Source organism: Moschus berezovskii, chromosome 11 (assembly GCF_049115385.1).
Source record: "Moschus berezovskii isolate FMDL1 chromosome 11, NW_MosBer_1.0, whole genome shotgun sequence".
NCBI lineage: Eukaryota > Metazoa > Chordata > Mammalia > Artiodactyla > Moschidae > Moschus > Moschus berezovskii.
Window position 1 is genome coordinate 6,509,785 of NC_142470.1, and position 20,581 is coordinate 6,530,365.

Genomic DNA, 20,581 nt, shown 5'->3' on the forward strand with positions numbered 1-20,581 from the left:
TATGGCTGCTATGTGGGAGACCTGGGTTCAATCCTTGGGTTGGGAAGATCCCCTGGAGAAGGGAAAGGCTACCCACTCCAGTATTCTGGTCTGGAGAATTCCATGAGCTGAGTGACTTTCACTTTCAGGGACTTAAGTTCTCCTACTTATTATGATTGGAAGTTGTAAAAAACAAGGCCAAAAAGAAAAAGCAACCTTATATATGTAAAATCTCACGTTATTGCAGGTTCTTCAAATGTAACATGTTTAATGCCTCCAGGAGAGCAGGGTACTTTTCTGCTCACAACTACAGCCCCAGCTCTTGGCAGAAAGGCCAGCACACATTATCCTGAAATCCAGGATAAAAAGAGCATATGTGAGCTAAACTCATTCTGATCAGGGCTTGAAGGAATTAAACAGCAAAAGAGTTACAGTTGTAGCTGAAGAAGTTTCCACTGATTCATTCATCCCGCAGATATTTAACAATGGCCCCCCTGGTGGCATGTGCCATGTGAGTCTTGTTTGATGGTGCAAGAGGTGGTGAGTCAGGCTCAGATGAGGCCGTGCTCCGTGAAAGAGGTAACTAGTGCTGGGGTTACAGGTAAGAGTGCCTGGTGCATCTTTGGTAAATGGATTACTATGAAGGTGTCAGCACTTGGCAGCAGATTTAGAAATTTAAAGGAAAAGACATTGGAAAGTGAGCCATGGATTCCTGTTTAATGTACATAAGTCAGTGGAGATGTTTTCCCTTTTAGTATAAGCACCAAACTTGAATAAAATGGCAACATTTATGCTATTTTTATTATGAATTAAGGAAATGGCAACCCACTCCAGTATTCTTGCCTGGGAAAGCCCATGGACAGAGGAGTCTGGCGGGCTACCGTTGGTGGGGTCGCAGAGTCAGACATGACTGAGAGACTAACACACACACAGCCTGGAAGGAAATGGTAATACAGTAAAGTGAAGGTAGGAGTTACTTCCAGTATTCTAGATGTTTACTTATTTCCATAGGTGTCTTAAAAAAAAGTATATGTATGTATTGTAGGCTGCACCAGTCTGAGAGCGCACAGCCTCAGTAACTGTGGTTTGGGCTTAGTTGCCCTGCAGCATGTGGGGTCTTAGCTCCCCGACAAGGTATCAAACCTGTGTCCCCTGCATTGAAAGGCTGATTCTTAACTACTGGACCACTAGGGAAGCCTCTCCTTAGGTATCTGTAAAATAATAGCTAATTTAAATTAACATCAAACTATACTGATAATCGGAGAAGGCAATGGCGACCCACTCTAGTACTCTTGCCTGGAAAATCCCATGGATGGAGGAGCCTGGTAGGCTGCAGTTCATTGGGTCGCACAGAGTCAGACGTTACTGAAGCGACTCAGCAGCAGCAGCAGCATATTGATAATGAGGAAAAATGCTCATTGAAGAAAACTTGGAACGCACAAAGAAGTATAAAATAGTGGGGGGACCCTCAGAGTTCTCTAATCCCCTGAGGTAACCATAACCATATATTACATTTCTCTGCGTAAAAAATATACATCCAACTTTAAATCCAACAGACTACGAAAGACATTTATACCAAACATGACACTTAAACTTTTAAGAAATGGTGAGCTTATGCAAAGCAATAAGATAAATTCAAAATTTCTAATAGATAAGTGAATAGAGGTTAAGAGAACAGTTATGAAAGGAAATTCCAAATGCTAATGAGCCTGTGTAAAAAAACAAATTCATCAGTCATCAAAGAAACGCATAATAAAGCAATCTGTTTAACAAATCGGCAAAATGAATCTTTTTTGTTCATTTTTTAAAAAAATTTTTAATTGCAGGACAATTGCTTTACAGACTTTTGTGGTTTTCTGTAATACATCAGCACGAATCAGTCATAGGTATACACACATCTCCTCCCTCCTGGACTTCCCTCCCACCTCCCTCCCACGCCGTCCTTCAGCCTGTCACAGAGCCCCTGTGTGAGCTCCCTGAGTCGTACAGCAAACTCCTGTTGGCTCCCATTTCACACGTGGTGTTGTAAATTCCCACGCTACTCTCTCCGTCCATCCCCGCTTCTCCCTCCTCCCCTCCCCCACGCCCACAGGTCTCTTCTCCATGTCTGTCTGCTTCTCCACCGCTGCCCTGGAGGTAAACGGTCAGTGCCGTCTCTTCAGACTCCATGCACCTGTGTCACTATATGATCTTTCCACTTCTCTTTCTGACTCACTTCGCTCTGTATGATAGGTTCTGGGCCCATCCACCTCAGGAGGACTGATGAAAATGCGTTCTTCTTATGGCTGAGTAGTACTCCGCTGTGTGTGTACCACAGCTTCTCTATCCGTTCATCCGTCGATGGGCATCTAGGTCGCTTCCCTGTTCTGGCTGTCGTCGTAAATAGTGCTGCAGTGAACACTGGGGTGCATGTGTCTCTTTCAGTTTTGGCTTCCTCAGGGAATATGCCTAGGAGTGGGATTGCTGGGTTAAACGGTGGTTTTATTCCTAGCTTTTTAAGGAGTCTCCATACCGTCTTCCATAGTGGCTGGATCAGTTTATATTCCCACCAGCAGTGCAAGGGTGTTTCCTTTTCTCCACACCCTCTCCAGCATTTATTGTTTGTAGCCTTCTGATGATGGCCATTCTGACTGGTGTGAGGTGGTATCTTGTTGGAGGTTTGATTTGCATTTCTCTGATAATGAGTGATGCTGAGCATCTCTTCATGTGCTTCAGAAGCCATCTGTGTGTCTTCTCTGGAGAAATGTCTCTTCAGGTCCCTTTTCTACTTTTTGATGGGGTTGTTTGCTTTTCTGGTATTGAGTTGTATGAGCTGCTTGTATGATTTGGAAATTAATTCTTTGTCACTTGTTTCCTTTGCTATTGTTTTCTCCCATTCTGAGGATTTTCTTTTCACCTTGTTTGTAGTTTCCTTTGCTGTGCAAAAGCTTTTAAGTTTAGTTAGGTCCCACTTGTTTATTTTTGTTTTTATTTCCCTTCCTCTAGGAAGTGGGTCATAGAAGATCTTGTTTTATGTCATCGAGTATTCTGCCTATTTTTTCCTTCAAGATTTTATAGTTTCTGGTCTTACATTAGGTCTTTAATCCATTTTGAATTTATCTTTGTGTATGGCGTTAGGTAGTGTTCTAATTTCATTGTTTTGCACGTAGCTGTCCAGTTTTCCCAGCACCATTTGTTTTTTGTTTCACAAATGGTAATATTAAATTCTGGTCAATGTTCAGTAAGATAGGGACCCTCGTTCTCTGTTGATGGGGTGTAACTGTAATTGGTCCACCTTTTCTGGAAGAGATCTGGGCCACAGAGAAGGCTGATTTTCAGTCAGGATGCCCCAGCAGAGCTGGCCTCTGTTCTGATTGGATGGGGAGTCTGTTGCTATTTGGTTGTTAAATATTTTGACTGTCACTTCTGCTAATAGGTATCAGTGGGTTTTTAAATGATGTTATCTGGAGACCTAGTAGTTCTTCTCATGGGAATGTAAACTAAATTAATTTTGGATTAATCTTTCTGAGATTTTTTTTTATAGTTTAATACAGTGAAGATCTACTAGTACGTAAGCTCCACAAGAATAGGAAATTTATGTTTTCTCTTTCCTGCTGAGCCCTCCAGTGTTTGACACATAGTTGCGCTCAGTAAAGTGTCACTGGACAAATGAATGAGTGGATGACTGTGACTGTGGTTTAGAGAAGACGTAGCACACGTTGCTTGCTCTGTGACGCGTTGTCTTAACCCTCATCAGCATTTTATGTGAGAGGAATTATCTATTATATTACTGTGATAGTATGTGAAAAATATTTTTGGCTCTTAGACAATAATTGTCTTGGATTTTTTTGCTTGTAAGTGTGAAGTATTTTTTGCAATCAATAATCAATCCATACTTGGATATTAAATGATGCCCATCTTCTGAAGAACATTTTATATTTTTTATGGGAACAAACTAAGAAGCACATCAATCAAGGAAAAAGTAATAGTTCGATACTTAATGTAATAGATTTTTCTATTGACTTCATTTTTTTTTCTTTCATAAATGTATCTTCATTTTTGATTTCCCATTGGCAGAGGCTTCAGTGATCTTAAGTTCCTCTTGTATTGAAGGTTTCCTCATTAATCAAACTGTAAACTAATACTTAAATATTATTTATGGTATAATTAGTATAGTATAATTGAGTCAGGTGGCTCAGTGGTAAAGAGTCCACCTGCCAGTGCGGGAGACACAGGAGACCCATTTCATCCTGGGTCAGGAAGACCCCCTGGAGGAGGGCATGGCAACCCGCTCCAGTATTCCTGCCTGGGAAATCCCACGGGCAGAGAAGCCTGGCGGTCTACAGTCCATAGGGTTGAAAAGAGTCGGACATGACTGAGCGTGCATGAGCAATGAGCAGTATGATATATTACAAATCAATGTATGAAGCTGTGTATAGATAGAATGATGTGTACAGAAACAGAGAAATGCACACCCATGAGCATTTCACCCAGGGAAAGAAATAGAACTTTACTCCACCCAGAAGTCCCCTATGAGCCCGATCACATCTCCCCTTCCCGCTGTACTGCCCTAATTGAGCATTATGCATAATTTTGTATTAAAAACACTCTTCAGTTTTTCTTTGTAGTTTTTCATCACTTATGAATATACCAGTGAACAGTAGTTTAGTTTTGTCAATTCTGTGACTTGATATTCATTCTTAAAGTTATTATGCTTTCCCTTCTTTCCTATTGGGTTTCTTTCCTCCTTTTGAGAAATTTAATTTAGTTCTCATGTCAAAAAAACAAACACGTTTTGTAACTGTGTATGGTGGCAGATGATGACTTACTGTTGCAGTCATTTCAGGATATATATAAATATCAAATCATTATTTTGTACACCTGGAACTAATATAATGTTATATGTCAGTTATACCGCAATTAAAAAAAGAAAATTGATTTGACGATTCCTTCTATTAATATATTGTAGATTCTTACTAATCCTTTGTTGATCATGTATTACAAATGTCTTCTCCCTGCTTGTCATGTATTGGTTCATTTTCCTCGTGGTATCTTTTCACGAACAGAAGTTTTTAGTTTTTACACAGACAAGTTTATCAATTTATTTTTCTTTATGGTACATGCATTTTTGTATCTGGTTTAAAAATCCTTTCCTACCTCAAGGTTGGAAAAGCATTCTTGTATACTGTCTTCTAAAAGTGTTAACCGTCTTGCTCTTCTCCATTTAGGTCCTTAATCTACCTGGAACTAGTTTGTGTATATATTGTAAAAGAGAGTTTTGTTTTCGTTTTTCCCAACAGATATACAATTATCCCAGCACCTTTTATTGAACAGCTTGTTTCTTCCCCATTGACCTTTGATCATGATGGTATGATGGTGGTCAGGATGCTGACCATGTACCGAGCAATGTTCTAAGTATGAGATAGCTTATACAAATCCTTATACAAATCCCTACGAACAGATCCTGCTATTATTCCCAGTTTTTGGACAAGAAACAAACGCAGAGAGGTTAAGTAACTTGCTCCATGTGACAGAGCTGGTCTATCAAAGAGCTGGAAAGTGAGAGTGTTAGTTGCTCAGTCATGTCCAACTCTCTGCGACCCCATGGACTGTAGCCCCCAGGCTTCTCTGTCCATGGGATTCTCCAGGCAAGGATACTGGAGGGGGTTGCCATTCCCTTCTCCAGGGGATCTTCCCAACCCGAGGACTGAACCCTGGTCTCCTGCACTACAGGCAGATTCTTTACCATCTGAGCCCCCAGGGAAGCCCCAAAGAGCTGGAGTTCACATCAGTTCATTCTAGGTCCAGCCTCCAGGTCATTAGCTTCTCTGACTTTTCTATACGATTACCTGTTTTCTAGACGAAGTCCTTTTTTGGGTTGGGCCTGTTCCTGGCCTTCTCTTCTTTGCATTCTCCTGTTTTTCTGTCCCTGGCCAATACCACACAGATTTTTAATTAACTTCATTTTAAGTCTGTGTTGGTGTGGTCAGTACCCTTACCTTGCTTTTCAAGAGTGTTTTGTCTGTTGACTGACTTTTGCAGCTCCTTTTAGTCTTTGAATTACGTTCTCTGGAAACTTGTTGGGATTTTAATTGAATCTGCATTAGATCTGTAGATAATTTGGGAATGATTTGATATATTTGCATTATAGAGCCTTCATTTCTTCTGGTTTTCTTTAATGTCTCAAGAAGATTTTATCTTTTTCTCCCTGACGGTCTCACAGATTTTTTATTAAGTTCATGTCTACCCATTTGCAATTTTTCATGCTATTGTGAATGATACTGTTGCTAAAACTTCATATGCAGCTTGTTGCTCTTGTATTGAAAAGCAGTTGTGTCCTATACATTGATTTTATATATAGCAACTGTATTCAACTCTTAGTTCTTTAAAGATATCACTGGATTCTTTTGTCTATGATACATAGTTAATCATATGCTCTGTGAATGACATATTTCTTCCTTACCAATCCTTATACTTTTCTTCCCTGTCTTGTCTTATTGAGCAACTGATTTCCCCAAATTAGGTCTGACATCCATTATCCAAAACCTTTGGGACCAGATGTGTTTGGAATTACAGGTTTTTTAAAATTTAGAAAGGTACTACAGTAAATACGTACTGTAATGACAATCTGGTTCTACCACGAAAGATAAAAATAATCACAGGAAGCGTGACAAATCAGGATTATAAACAGGCTTGGGTAAAGTTTGTCACCCGATGAATTAATATTTCTTAGAACACTTTTTTATTATTTATTTGTGTCAGGTCTAAGTCATGCGGGATCTTTCATTAGTTTTTCTAACATGCCTTCTTTGAACTTAAGTATTTTAAAAATATGTAGTATTTGGACCAGATGTTGTGAATAATAGTAGAAATAAAACTATTTTATTCTGTATTTTTAAAACTGTTTCGTACAAATAAGTGCTCTTCTGGTCGCAAAACAAATTCTCAAAAATTCTCTAGTTGTGGCATGCAGGCTTAGTTGCTTGGTGGCATGTACAACCTTAGTTCCCCTACCAGGGATTGAACCCGTGACCCCTATGCCGGAAGGTGGATGCTTAACCACTGGACCACCAGGGAAGTCCCTGAACCTTCTTTACTTAACATTGGAAGTGAGTTAATTGCTACGTGTTTAATCTTTTTCATTGGTGTTAACTAAGTTTCAGGTGCCAGGGCTTAAAAAGAATTTTTCCCCTATGGTATTTCTCTAATAGTCTGCCCAATCCCACACACACACCTGGAAATAATTTATAGAGTTTAGAAATAAGTCAGAGTTTTAAAATCTGGCTTTTCCTTCTCATTAAAAGTTTAGTTTATATACTTTGCTCTTCGTTAGTCTTTGGACCGCCTTCAACGTTCCTCCTGGTATTTAGAATGTGGTTTCCTCTTCTCTCCCTATCCCTCTTTTCTTCTGCCCTGGGGTTAGTCTTAAACCTGTGGAGGATGGTGTGGGATGTTTGAGAGGTACAGTGAGTTCTCTGGCCGGCTGGAGGAGGGGGAGGGGACTGAACTCTTGCACCTGCCGATGGAGCCAACCCAGGAAAGAAACCAGTTCATACTCAGACAGCCTTCGATGTCCAAGCTGATGCACAGAAACCTGGAAATGAATGAGAAGATTCCATTCCAGGTCGAGGCCAGATGGCAATGATCCCGAGCGTTTGTTTTAAAAATGTTCATCTTAACAAACTTGACTAGGCAACGAGAGCGTTCTGTCACGAGAGCGTTTTTTTTTTTTTTCTTATAAAGAGCAAGGTTTTGTTCTCTGACTAATTTCCATCCTCAATTAGCGCTGATGCAGCCCACTACAATTTCACGCTAGACCCAGCTTTCTGAACCTAGATTTTATAGGTTCATCATCCTTCACTCCTTCCCCTTTCATTGACGTATAGTTGATTTACAGTGTTGTGCTAGTTTCAGGTGTGAGAACAGTGATTCGATTTTATGTGTATATTCTCAGAGTCTTTTCACTTACAGGTTGTTACAAGATAGTGAGCATAGTTCCCAACGCCATACAGTACGTCCTAGTTGTCTGTCTGCTTTATATACGGTTGTGCTTAGTCGCTCAGTCGTGTCCGACTCTTTGCCGCCCCATGGACTGTAGCCCGCCAGGCTCCTCTGTCCATGGGGACTCTCCAGGCAAGGATACTGCAGTGGGTTGTCATGCCCTCCAGGGGATCTTTCCAACCCAGGGATCGAAACCCAGGACTCCCTCATCGCAGGTGGATTCTTTACCTTCTGGGCCACCGGGGAAGCTCTATACAGTGGTGTGTATCTGTTAATCCCAAACTCCTAATTTACCCCACCCTACCCATCACCCTTAATTCTTTTCTTCCTCTACTTAAATATTTGACAGTGTCTATCTGGAGGTGTACCATTAAAAATATCATTTACAGGCAGAAACTTAACACAACATTGTAAAGCAATTTTCCTCCAATTAAAAAAATATATATTACCATGAAATATCATTTACAAAGTTAGTGTTTTTTTCTTTTTTTTTTTTAATGAAAAATAGTGAATGCTCCTTGAAGTGTTTTTTCCTTCAAAATCTTATTCTTTGCTATCTCTTTCACGCAGCCTGCTTGGGGCAGTTACAGATGTCTGTTTTTGTTTGCTTGCTGCTTTTACTGTATCCAAAGGAACAGAGAAGGGGGCAGAGAGTGATTAAGGTGTTCTAAGAACATTGAAATAGGCCGGACGCTCATTGCAGCTTCTTAAAGCAGCATGTTCCAGAGCAGTTTCCCTTCCAAGTCTCATCTGCTTGGTCTCCAGTACAGTCAGAATTTGGGTGCTTTTTCTACACACACGATTTGTTACTTTCTCTTTTCATTTCAGGATGCAGGGTAAAATCACATTACAGTTGGCCGAGGGCACCCCTCATTCATTGGCCTGAGTCCTCTGCTTTCTGGGGCCTTTAATTTGTTGCACATCCAGCCAGCACCAGCCTCGTTACTGCCCTTTGTACACAATGTAATTATTGTTAGAAAAATTCCAAGACGCAACTTTTCATGTTCTGTGGGCCTTTCCACATTCTTTATGTCAGTAACTTCATCCATACGCTGCTGCCTCTTAAACTTCAGCTACAGTTTCTGTTTTTGACTGGAACATGTATTTTCGTCTCGTGTTTATGTCCTTACCTCTCATGTTTCCAGAGCAATGGCTGGAAAGAACATGGAGTAATTCTTTAGTATATTCATTTTCACAACAGTGACTCATTACAGCAAATATACTCACTTTGTGCCTGTTTTTTTTGACATGCTGTAGTCCTCCTTATTTGTTTTTAAACGTTTGTTTATTTGGCTGCAGTGGGTCTTAGTTGTGGCACGTGGGATCTTCGATCTTCATTGTGGCATGCGGGTTCTTTCAGGTGGCAGCACCCAGAATTTTTAGGGGCAGCTTGCATTATACACGCTTAGAGCATGCAGACTCTTCGTTGCAGCACATGGGATCCAGTTCCCTGACCAGAGATCGAACCCAGGTCCCCTGCATTGGAAGCCCAGAGTCTGAGCCACTGGACAACGAGGGAATCCCTAGACCTGCTTTTTAAAGAGGTCTCAAACTCGGGAAAGCCTTCCCTTCCCATGCATTCCCTTCCTAATTAAACTCTGTCGTACCAGCTCGACTGTCCAGCCGCGACCCTGTCACATCAGAGTCCGCCTTTTGTCACTTAAGTTACAGGCTCTTGCCTGAGTAGGCGTTTTCAACCCGTGGAGCCGCACCGCCCCACTTCACTGGACCCATTTCAGAATCAGCAGATGTATATATGGTTTGACAGGATCTGCAAAAATCTGTACTGTCAAAACACAAGGCGATCCGGCTCCTTGAAAGAAACCCTCTAATGCTGTCTCTCACATTTTATCTGCTGTGGACACACACTGGAGTCACTTTGGGTAATGGTTTTTCATCACTTTCAAGGTTTGACAGCTTTTACGTTGAACCTATATTTTGGGGTATTTCTGCCTTTAATGTATGAGGACAAGTCTTCCTTTGTCCAAGGAGATGAATTGAAATCTTTGTTAAACATCCAAGAAATAGAATCGCAGATGGTATTTTGGATGACACAGTTTTGTTTGTAAAGTTCTATAATTTTTTGTTGTTGTTCTTTCTGTAAGATGCAATCACTTGAATATTCAGACTCAAATGGATTTTTAAAAAATTTTTAAGTGAGGTTTTCTTACGTTCAGTCTGGGTAAATCTGTATCTTCTGACACTGTGTGTGTGTAGTAACTTTTTAAAAAATCTATTTTTAACTGGAGGATAACTGCTTTACAGTATTGAGTTGGCGTCTGCCATAGAACAACAAGAATCAGCCATAAGCATGCGTCTGTCCCCTCCCTCTCGAGCCTGCCATCCACTCCACTCCACCACTCTGGGTTCTCGCTGACTTCCAGGTTGTGTTCCCTGTTAGACAGCAACTTCCTGTCAGCCGTTTTGCACGTGGTGATCCGTATGTTTGATTGCTGCTCTCTCAATTCATCCACCCTCTCCTTCCCCTGCTGTGTGCTGTGACCCCCTCTCGGTTCTGTGTGTCTGTGTCTCTATTCCTGCAAATAGGTTCATCAGTACCGTTTTTCTAGATTCCATACATATGCACTAATATACGATATTTGCTTTTCTCTTTCTTATACTTCACTCTGTGTAACAGGCTCTAGGTTCATCCACCTCACTGGAACTGACTCAGATGTGTTCTTTCTTATGGCTGAATAATATTCCATTGTATATATATGAACCACAACTTCTTTATCCATTCATCTGTTGATGGACATCTAAGTTGCTCTGACACTCTTTTCAAAATTTTTTTTATTTTACATTGGTGTATAGGAGATTAACAGGGCTTCCCTGATGACTCAGACAGTAAAGAATCTGCCTGCAATGTAGGACACCTGCGTTTGATCCCTGGGTCAGGAAGATCCCCTGGAGGAGGGAATGGCTACCCACTCTAGTATTCTTGCCTGGAGAATCCCAAGGACAGAGTGGCCTGGTGGGCTTCAGCCCATGGGGTCTTAAAGAGTCAGACACAACTGAGCAACTGGGCGCTCATACAATAGTAGATTAACAATGTTGTGTTAGTTTCAGGTATACAGCAAAATTATTCAGTTACACATATACCTGTATCTGTCTTTTTTCAAATCTCTTCTAACACTTCCCTCAAAGAGAAGAGGAAGCCAGCACCAGTAAGATCATCCCAAGGGATTCTGTTGAAATAGAGCCATTTGGGGCACTTCCCTGGCTGTCCAGTGGTTAGGATGCCTAGTTTCCACTACAGGGGCACAAGTTTGACCCCTGGTTGGGGAACTAAGATTGCACATGCCATGTGGCATGGCCAAAAAAGAAATAGAGCCATTTAGGATCTGGTCCTTCTCAAAGTGCCCAAGTCCTTAGGAAAGTGGGTTTCTTACAGAATTAGAGCATCCTAAAACAGCGGTTCGGAGAAGGCAATGGCAAGCCACTCCAGTACTCTTGCCTAGAAAATCCCATGGATGGAGGAGCCTGGTGGGCTGCAGTCCGTGGGGTCGCTAAGGGTCGGACACGACTGAGCGACTTCACTTTCACTTTTCACTTTCACACATTGGAGAAGGAAATGGCAACCCACTCCAGTGTTCTTGCCTGGAGAATCCCAGGGACGGGGGAGCCTGGTGGGCTTCTGTCTATGGGGTCACACAGAGTCGGACACGACTGAAGTGACTTAGCAGCAGCAGCAGCAGCAAAACAGCGGTTTGATACCACGTGGAAGTGCCCCAGTGACATGGAGGGGATAATTCCGTTTCCTGAGTGAGTGACTTCCGGCACGGGGGCGGATCTCCACGTCTCTGTGCAGAGGAGGGCTGCTTTTGGAGTCCCTTTCTCCAGTCTGAGCCGTTTATACAGAGGCGACTCTGGCAACTTTGTTTCTTACTAGATTGGCTTTTCCCTGGGATTTCGGCTGTGTCTGTTTGATACCCTTTTTGATTAGAGGAAGTGTCACGTTATAAATTGACCTGCACTTTGGAGAAAGCTTCACTGTGGCCGATCTGGATCTCTTCATCTTAAACAGCTTTTGTACTCACAGGTCCTGTGTTAGCTCTTTGGCATCATTTGAAAAAAAAAAAAAATCCGCTTTCACAAGTCTTCTTGAGTAAGCAAGAATAGTCATTACATCTGACCTAGAGAAACCAGTCTTCACCCTGACTGATGGGTTTATATTGTAGGTTTATGGGAAGGCAAATTTTGTTTCTATTAAATTTTATGATTTGGGTCCTTCTCTGGCGGTCCAGTGGTTAACACTCCATGCTCCCAATGCTAATCCCTGGTCAGGGAACTAAGGTCATGAATACCACATGATGGAGCCCCCCCCCGCAAAAAAAAAGAAACCCAAAATACAAAAAAATAAACGTCATGATTTTTTAGAACCTCTGATGAAGATAACTTCATGACCTAAACAAATGCCAGAGTTTGTGCTTATTTCACTGTTGAATCTTCAATGTGTAAAGGAGCTTGATCACAGTCTAGGACATCAAACAAGACCTGAAAACATAATCGTGAAATACTGGTTAATACAATTAAGCTTTCCTCGTTTGTCTTCGGCTTACTCAGCCCCTTGTGGCTGAAAGCTCCTGCCAGGAGCCTTTGGTTCATTAGAATTCAAGGAGCAGTGAGAATTCAAGAGAAGGCTTGGTAAGGGGGAGGGGGAAGGAGATTCTGAAAAGGTACCTGTCAGGTTGTAATCAGTTACTTGGACACATCCATTTGCAGTTCTCTTAGCAAATTTGGAGTTAATTTGTTGAGTGTGTATATAGCATCCACTTATAAATTAAACATTTCCCATTAGGTCATGCATTATCTGACTTTCTTCATCTTTGGCAGTATGAAGCTTTCAAGTAGAAATTTTAGAGTATGTGTCATATGATAGTGGTTCCTCAAGTGCATCTCTGAACCTCTGGAAGTTCCAGAAACCCTCTCATGGAGTCCACGAGGTCAAAACTGTCTTCATAATGTTACTGAGAAATTGTCTGATAAAACTGATGATAAAAATCAGTTTTATTTTTAAATGTCTTTGATGAAACAGTAAAGAGGAATTATTTTATTAAATCTCAATGTTTGAATATACATCATTCATCTTTTTAATAGTGTGGCAAAATAGGAACCAGAATACTTAAACCAGATATTACAGTATTAAGTAATTAAACCAGTATATTAAAGTATTAAGAATACTTAAACCAGAATACTTAAGTGATTGTATTTTGAGCTGGACTAGCTGCTTTTATCAGGGGTCTTCCCGGGTAGCTCAGCCGAAAAAGAATCTGCCTGCAATGCAGGAGACCCTGGTTCGATTCCTTGGTCAGGAAATTTCCCTGGAGAAGAGATAGGCTACCCACTCCAGTATTCTTGCATTTCCCTGGTGGCTCAGACAGTAAAGAATCTGCCCTGCAATGAGGGAAACCATGGAAGACCAAATTAAGGAGGGCATGGCAACCCACTCCAGTGAATACTTGCCTGGAGAATCCCCATGGACAGAGGAGCCTGGCAGGCTACACTCCGTGGGGTTGCAAAGAGTCGGACACGACTGAGTGACTAAGCACAGCTCAGCTGCTTCAACCACGCTGCTGCTGCTATTTAGTTGCTACGTCGTGTCCGACTCTTTGCAACCCCATGGACTGTAGCCCACTAGGCTCCTCTATCCATGGGATTTCCCAGGCAGGAATACCAGAGCGGTGGCTATTTCCTTTTCCAGGGGATCTTCCCAACCCAGGAAATGAATCCGAGTCTCCTGCATTGACAGGTGGATTCTTTACCACTGATCTACCAGGGGAGCCCACTTTTATCATAGGATGTCATTTTTACTTCACACAACAATCAACAGATGAACTCTTGGTCATTTGGCAGACATTTTCTCTAAAATGAATGAAGCAAGCCTGTCACCTCAAGGAAACAACTGACACAGTGTTTGTAGCCAATGATAAAATCCCAGCTTTTAAGTGGAAATTACAGTTTTGGAAAATGTGTCCTTGTAACTATGACCTTGACTGTTATCACATATTTAAAGACTCATCGGATAAGATCATTAATGATATAGACATGTGATTCTAAAATAGTTTATATTGAAATGTGTCAACACTTGGAAGATCTGCATACATCAGTGAAATAATATTTTCCAAATGACCAGAGCATAATGCAGTCATGCCCAGGTAAGAGATCCATTCAAAGTGCAAGATAGACTAGTGCATTTTATTGTAACTGGTATGAAAAATTCATTGCCATAGTTTCAAATTTCACATTGCAGCTAGCCTTTAAGAAACTACTATTTGTTGAGTTTCGGTATAGTGTCCACAATTATCTAGAAAGGGCATTGAAATCCACCTCATTTTCTAACCGTTGCATATCTGGATTAAGCTGTATTTTTTTATATACTTCCACCAAAATAAGGACCCACAGCAGACTGAATGTGAAAGAAGATGAGAATCCAGCTGTTTTCTATTAAACCAGACATTAAAGAGATTTGTAGACATATAAAACAGTGCCATACTTCTCATTTTTGAGGGGGAGGGGGTGTTTTTTTGAAGTAAAGTTCCTAAAGATAATATATATATATATATATATGCTAGGTAAATTAATATACAACAAATTTATTGTTGTCTTTTAAAATGAATTGATTTTTTAAAGTCTTTCAACTTTTAATTTCTGATAGAGTAAATATTGATAGCTATAAAGCAGATAAACAGAAATTTGCCTGGTGGTCCAGTGGGGAAGACTCCTTGCTCCTGATGCAAGGAGTCTGGGTTTGATCCCCAGTCAGGGAACTGGATTTCACATGCTTCAGCGAAAAGGTCCTGTGTGCTGCTGCTAAGACCTAGCACAGCCTCTGTGTGTGTGTATACAAATAAACACACACACGTGAGTATATAATAAAATAGGATGAACAAAGGCTCTTTGGGGTCTTAATGAATTTTAAGAGGGGAAAGGAGTCTTCCAAACTGCTGCGATGTGACATCAAACAGGAAAGGGTACATGCTCTCTCTCTTTCTCTCCCTCCCTCTCTTTAAATCAAGTATGATTCACAGAAAATGGAAAGGACTCATTTTTGATCATGGTACCATCTGCAAAGTAGTAAAGGCTGTTATGAAAAATACCAGCTACAATATTTGCTCACAAAAGTCTTTTTAAGATCTGGAGGGTTTTGGTTTTTGTTTTTTTTCCCCTCAATGAGTCTTCCACATTTTCATCAAGAATGTAAGCAGGTTGATTGGTTTTTCATCTGTTTTGAATTTTCTTGTAGCAGCTTTCAAACAGTCCATGTTGTGGCTGTCCATGTGGCAGCAATAGTAGAGTCCTGCGTCACCGAGGTGCTGTACTATAGCAGAAGAAAGAGCTATGCTATATTCACAAGCCAGTACTGGTTTGTTACCGAGTCAAGCTTTTTTATTATTAAGATCTTCTATCTTATTTGGACACTTATTTTAGTAAGTGCTTTATTACAGCTTGCAGAATGGTCTTGAATAGAGATAACTTCATTGAAAACATATTGTTGGTTTGAGGCCAGTAATTTTTAAGGTAGGCTCAATTCAAGTGTCAGTTTTTTAAGAAAGCTTTTGGTCTCCAAAGCTATTGCTTTATATTGTACATATTAGTGCTAAAAAGAATTGCAAAATAATATAGTAAGGAAAAGTAGGAAGTTTGGTTGTTAGCAAGAGCAGATGTAAGTAAGTAAGTTTTCAAGGAAACATCTATACCTTTAAAAATAGTAAGGCTGGGGACTTACTGGTGGTCCAGTGGTTGACTCCATACTTCCAACGCAGGGGCGTGGGTTTGACCCCAGTCAGGGAACTAAGATCCCACATGCCCTGTAGCATGGGCAAAAAAAAAAAAAAAAAAGTAAGGCTCTGGTGGTAGAAATTATACAGAGAGAGGGGTCTCAAATGGAGGGAGGGGTATCAAAAGGAGTTAAATAAATAAAGTCATTATAAAACTGTATTAACAGTTTACTGATTAGCAGAAAGCTATAAAGTAGTCTTACTCTGGGGATTCCCTGGTGGTCCAGTGGTTAAGAATCCAGCTTCCAATGCAGGGGATGCAGATTTGATCCCTAGTTGGGAAATTAAGATCCCACATGCTGTGGGGTAACTAAGCCCATGAGCCCTGCAACTAGAGAAGCCTTGATGCACCTCAATAAAGACCCAGAGCAGCCAAAATAAAGAATAAAATAAAATGACTAATTAAAAATAAAAAGAAGCCTAGCTCTGAATAACTAGGAATGATTGCAGTCATTACTTGAACTGTTTGTATATTTGTTCTCTCAAGTAGTTTAAAGAGATCTACAGTCTTGTTTACACTTTAAATTTGCCTGACCATCCTTGTCCTTAGAGGTAACATAAACAACCTTCTTGAGCAGTGAAGTCTCAGAGTTTGTGAAATCTATTATTGGAGATCAGGAATCAGTGAAATTCTTTAATATTGGTCCTTGATTTTTGGTGGCTCAGCTGATAAAGAATCTGCCTGCAATGCGGGAGACCTGGGTTCGATCCCTGGGTTGGGAAGATCCCCTGGAGAAGGGAAAGGCTACCCACTCCAGTATTCTGGCCTGGAGAATTCCATGGACTGTATGGTCCATGGGGTCGCAAAGAGACGCAACTGAGCAACTTTCACTTGATTTTTTATGGTAATAGTAGACATTATTAAGTATCAAGATAAACATTTTACAGTGCTAATTTTCAATTAGAAAACATTCTAGTAAAAGGAAACCTGAATTTCTTTTTTTTTCAAGTTAATTACGCATTTGTTTTTGGTTGTGCTGGGTCCTCGCCGCTCTGCACGGGCTTTATCTAATTGGGGAGAGCGGGGGCTGCCCTGTTTTTTCTCACTGCAGTGGCTTCTCCTGTTGCAGAGCACAGGTTTAGGTGCATGGGCTTCGGTAGTTGCAGCTCACAGGCCCTAGGACACAGGCTCAGCAGTTGTGGAGCACAGGCTTACTTGTCCTGCTGGCATGTGGCATCTTCCCAGACCAGAGCTTGAACCCATGTCCCTTGTATTGGCAGGTGGATTCTTATTCACTGTACCCCACCAGGGACGTCCAAGAAAACCTTCTCCAACTGTTCTGTGGGGCTGGGTTCTGCTTCATGGAGAAGATAGGCAGAGGGGCGGCAGTTTGGGGTGAAGTGATTTGTTGAGTTGGGGTTCCATGAAGTAGAACCAAGCAGCCACCCTATGATTCTCCCCTTCACATCCCTTCCAACTCTCCATCTAATCTGTCATGAAGGCTAGCTGAGTTTGAGCTCAGTCGTGCAAGACCATGGACTGTAGCCCCCCAGGCTCCTCCGTCCATGGAATTCTCCAGGCAAGAATACTGGAGTGGGTAGCCATTCCCTTCTCCAGGGGACCCTCCCGACCCAGGGATTGAACCCAGGTCTTCTGCATTGCAGGCAGATTCTTTACCATGTGAACCACCAGGGAAGCCCTTCTAATTGAAATATAGTTGATTTACAGTGTTGTGCCAATCTCTGCAGTATAGCAAAGTGTCTGAGTTATACACATATGTATATTATTTTCTTCTAATCTTTTCAATGCATTTTTAAACATTCTTTTCCATTATGATTTATCCCAGGATACTGAATATAGTTCCCTGGGCTATACATTAGGATCTTGTTCTTGCATTCTAAATGTAATCATTTGCATGCTCCCTGATTCTTTGTTCATGATCTGTAGACTCCTTCCCTCTGCTCCTGGTTTTTTGCCTTTGGATTACTGAACAGTCCCTGACTTCCAGCTCCTGGTGATGCTAAATGTACCTCTGGCAGTGCCCCTCCCTTTGCAAGCCCTTCACTGGCTCACTGGTGCCCAGCAGAGAGTCTGAGCACCTAAACTCGGCATTCAAGGCCCTGGGTGGGTGATTCAACTGGGACCCGCTGGTTTGATCAGCCACTGCCACTCATTCCCTTGCATCCTACCTTCACCTTGGGCTCTAGCCAGACCAGTCCACCTGATTCCTGGTTCTCTCCCTGCCTTTGCATTAGCTGTGGCTGGAATACCTACCCGCTCTCACTCTTCCAGACTGCCATTCTCAAGGCACTCTGCACGTTGGGGCTATATTTTTATTCTTGGTTCCCCAGCCCCAGTCACCATTCCTGCCCTACACGGTAGGCTTGACGCACGATTGAATGTTGAATAGAGTCCGTGTGAGTCATTTTATTTGTTCGAAGAAAGTAGTATTTTGTAACTCTTCTCCTTCCTGTTTCTTTGCCCAAAATTTCAATGAGCTTATGTTGAAAGTTAACTCGCAAATGACCCTTAAGGTGCTAAGAGTGTGGCTGAGTTAACTCGGTAGTGTGTTTCATCTGTCAGCTTTTGGTATCTGCAGAAGACACTCTGCTTTGCGCCAATACATTAAATATATCTAAACACCACGTTTCTAAACAGGAATAGGGAACGTGAACGGATGGGTCAGAGTTCAATATCTCAGGCAGTTTTCAAACCAAATTTGGTAATGTTGATTTAAAATTGCTCAACGAAAAAGCACCCAAGTACAAGCATGGAAAATGTTAGAGCTGCTTTCTACGCACTGATGTATTGTTGAGAGAAACTCTGCATTGAAGTTATGTTAATCACAGAGAAAGATTACAAGCTCTGCCTTTTTTTTTATTAACAGGATCAATTTGACAACTTAGAAAAACACACACAGTGGGGAATTGATATTCTTGAGAAATACATCAAATTTGTAAAGGAGAGGACAGAGATTGAACTCAGCTATGCAAAGCAACTCAGGTAAGTTGATATTGAGAACGATTGTTTGTTAACTGCAGGATGAATGTAAGGGTCATTTATATCCTCATTTTATACCATACATGTGTAAGCCTTTAAATATTGATTTGCCCCTTTCAGGAAAGCTTATATTTCAGTAAAAGCAATTTTTTTTTTCATATGGGAAATTATTTTTCAGAACACAGTAAACAGAAAAACCAAGCTATGGCTTTTATGCCCTGTTGATTAAAAGGTTAGCAGCTGAATTTTGGAGCAGCTTTTTTTTTTTCCCTCAGAAAACTTTATTTGAAACATAACAACAGGGAAGTACACATATCATAAGTGTATGACTCCGGAAATTTTCAGAATGAATACAATTATGTGATCTGCACCCAAGTCAAGAAACAGAAAATTACCAGCCTCAGTCCCCACTCCCCCAGTGCTTTCTGGCTCATCCCCTCCCCTGCCCCCGTGGTTGACCACTCGACTGATCTCTGACCACATGGATTGGTCTGGCATGTTTTTGAAGCTTCGGTGAATGTTATCATTTATTATGCACTGTTTGTATTTGGTTTCCTTTGTTCCTCATTATGTCTATGAGATTCATTCATGTTACACATTGTGGTGCTTTTTATTTTGGTTGGTGGGTGTCTCAAAGCTTGTCCAGTCTACTGTCACTAGGCTATTGCTTGTTTCCAACCTGGGACTGTAAAGTACATGTCCAGGAGTGGAATTCCTGGGTCTTAGGCTTTGTGCGTGTTTAGATTTAGCAGAGGGAGTCAGTTTTCCAGAGAGCCTGTCTGATTCATGTTCCCTCCAGCAGTGGCTGAGAGGTCCTCAGGCAGCCCTTCTTACAATTCCAGGGACAAAATTATCCAAGAAGTTTGTGCTCTTACATAAAATATTTAAAAGTTGCTGGCAGAACTAAGCTTGAAGTGGCAAGATCTTTAATGATTTCTTCTTTGGTTGGTTTGTACAGATTGTGAATATCTAGATGACTTTTGATTTAGAAACATTTCATTTTAATCCAAAGACCATCTGGACAAGGTGCATGTCATCATCTTTGAAAGAATCATCTTAGAGAGCTCTTGTTGTCATTTAATAACCACCTAAGTGGCACGTATGGTGCACTTCATGGATGATAAGTTTTGTTTCCATTGAGTAAATAAAATACAATGTATATTGCTCAAAGAAATCATTTTTATAAAGAATTTTTTGTAAATTGACTATTCATTTGCTTAATAGTACAGCTGGGAAAGACTGCAGGCAACAGGAGACAGGGGCGGCAGAAGATGAGATGGTTAGATAGCATCACTGGCTCAGTGGACATGAATTTGAGCAAACCGTGGGAGACAGTGGAGGACAGAGGAGCCTGGCGTGCTACAGTCTATGGGGTCACAGAGGTGGACATGACATAGCAACTGAGGAGCAGCAACAACAAATTTCTTTAATAATAAATATATTATTTAATAATAATTTGATTATTTACTATGAATTACATTCTTTATTTAATTTTGCTTAATAAAATTTAAGTAAAATTAAATTTACTCAATAAGAATTTAATAAATAAACTTATTTGTATAGATAAATTTTATTCCAGATGAACTTCTGATGTTATATGTGTACCAGCCTCATTAGCAGTTTAAAGCTTCATAACTGACGGTGGGAGTGGTGAGCGAGCTGCTCCTTGTTGATAATTTAAACGTGGCACCGTTGTAAAATGTTGTCTTTCCTGTGGAAGTGGGTTCCATAACAGCTAGCCAAAGTCTGCTGTGCTGTGCTTGCTGCTGCTGCTGCTGCTAAGTCACTTCAGTCGTGTCTGACTCTGTGCGACCCCAGAGACGGCAGCCTACCAGGCTCCCCCGTCCCTGGGATTCTCCAGGCAAGAACACTGGAGTGGGTTGCCATGTCCTTCTCCAAT

At 41.2% G+C, this 20,581-nt stretch overlaps 1 protein-coding gene across 15 annotated transcripts in view; it reads left to right on the forward strand.

Moving 5' to 3' along the window:
* The window catches only part of FNBP1 (formin binding protein 1), a 140,482-nt gene that overhangs the window by 29,471 nt on the left and 90,430 nt on the right, over positions 1 to 20,581 (forward strand). For all 15 annotated transcript variants that reach the window (XM_055400963.2, XM_055400965.2, XM_055400966.2 and 12 more), the window contains exon 2: positions 18,569 to 18,684. In XM_055400963.2, the coding sequence (XP_055256938.1) occupies positions 18,569 to 18,684 (116 nt within the window). The remainder of the gene's footprint in view (positions 1 to 18,568; positions 18,685 to 20,581) is intronic.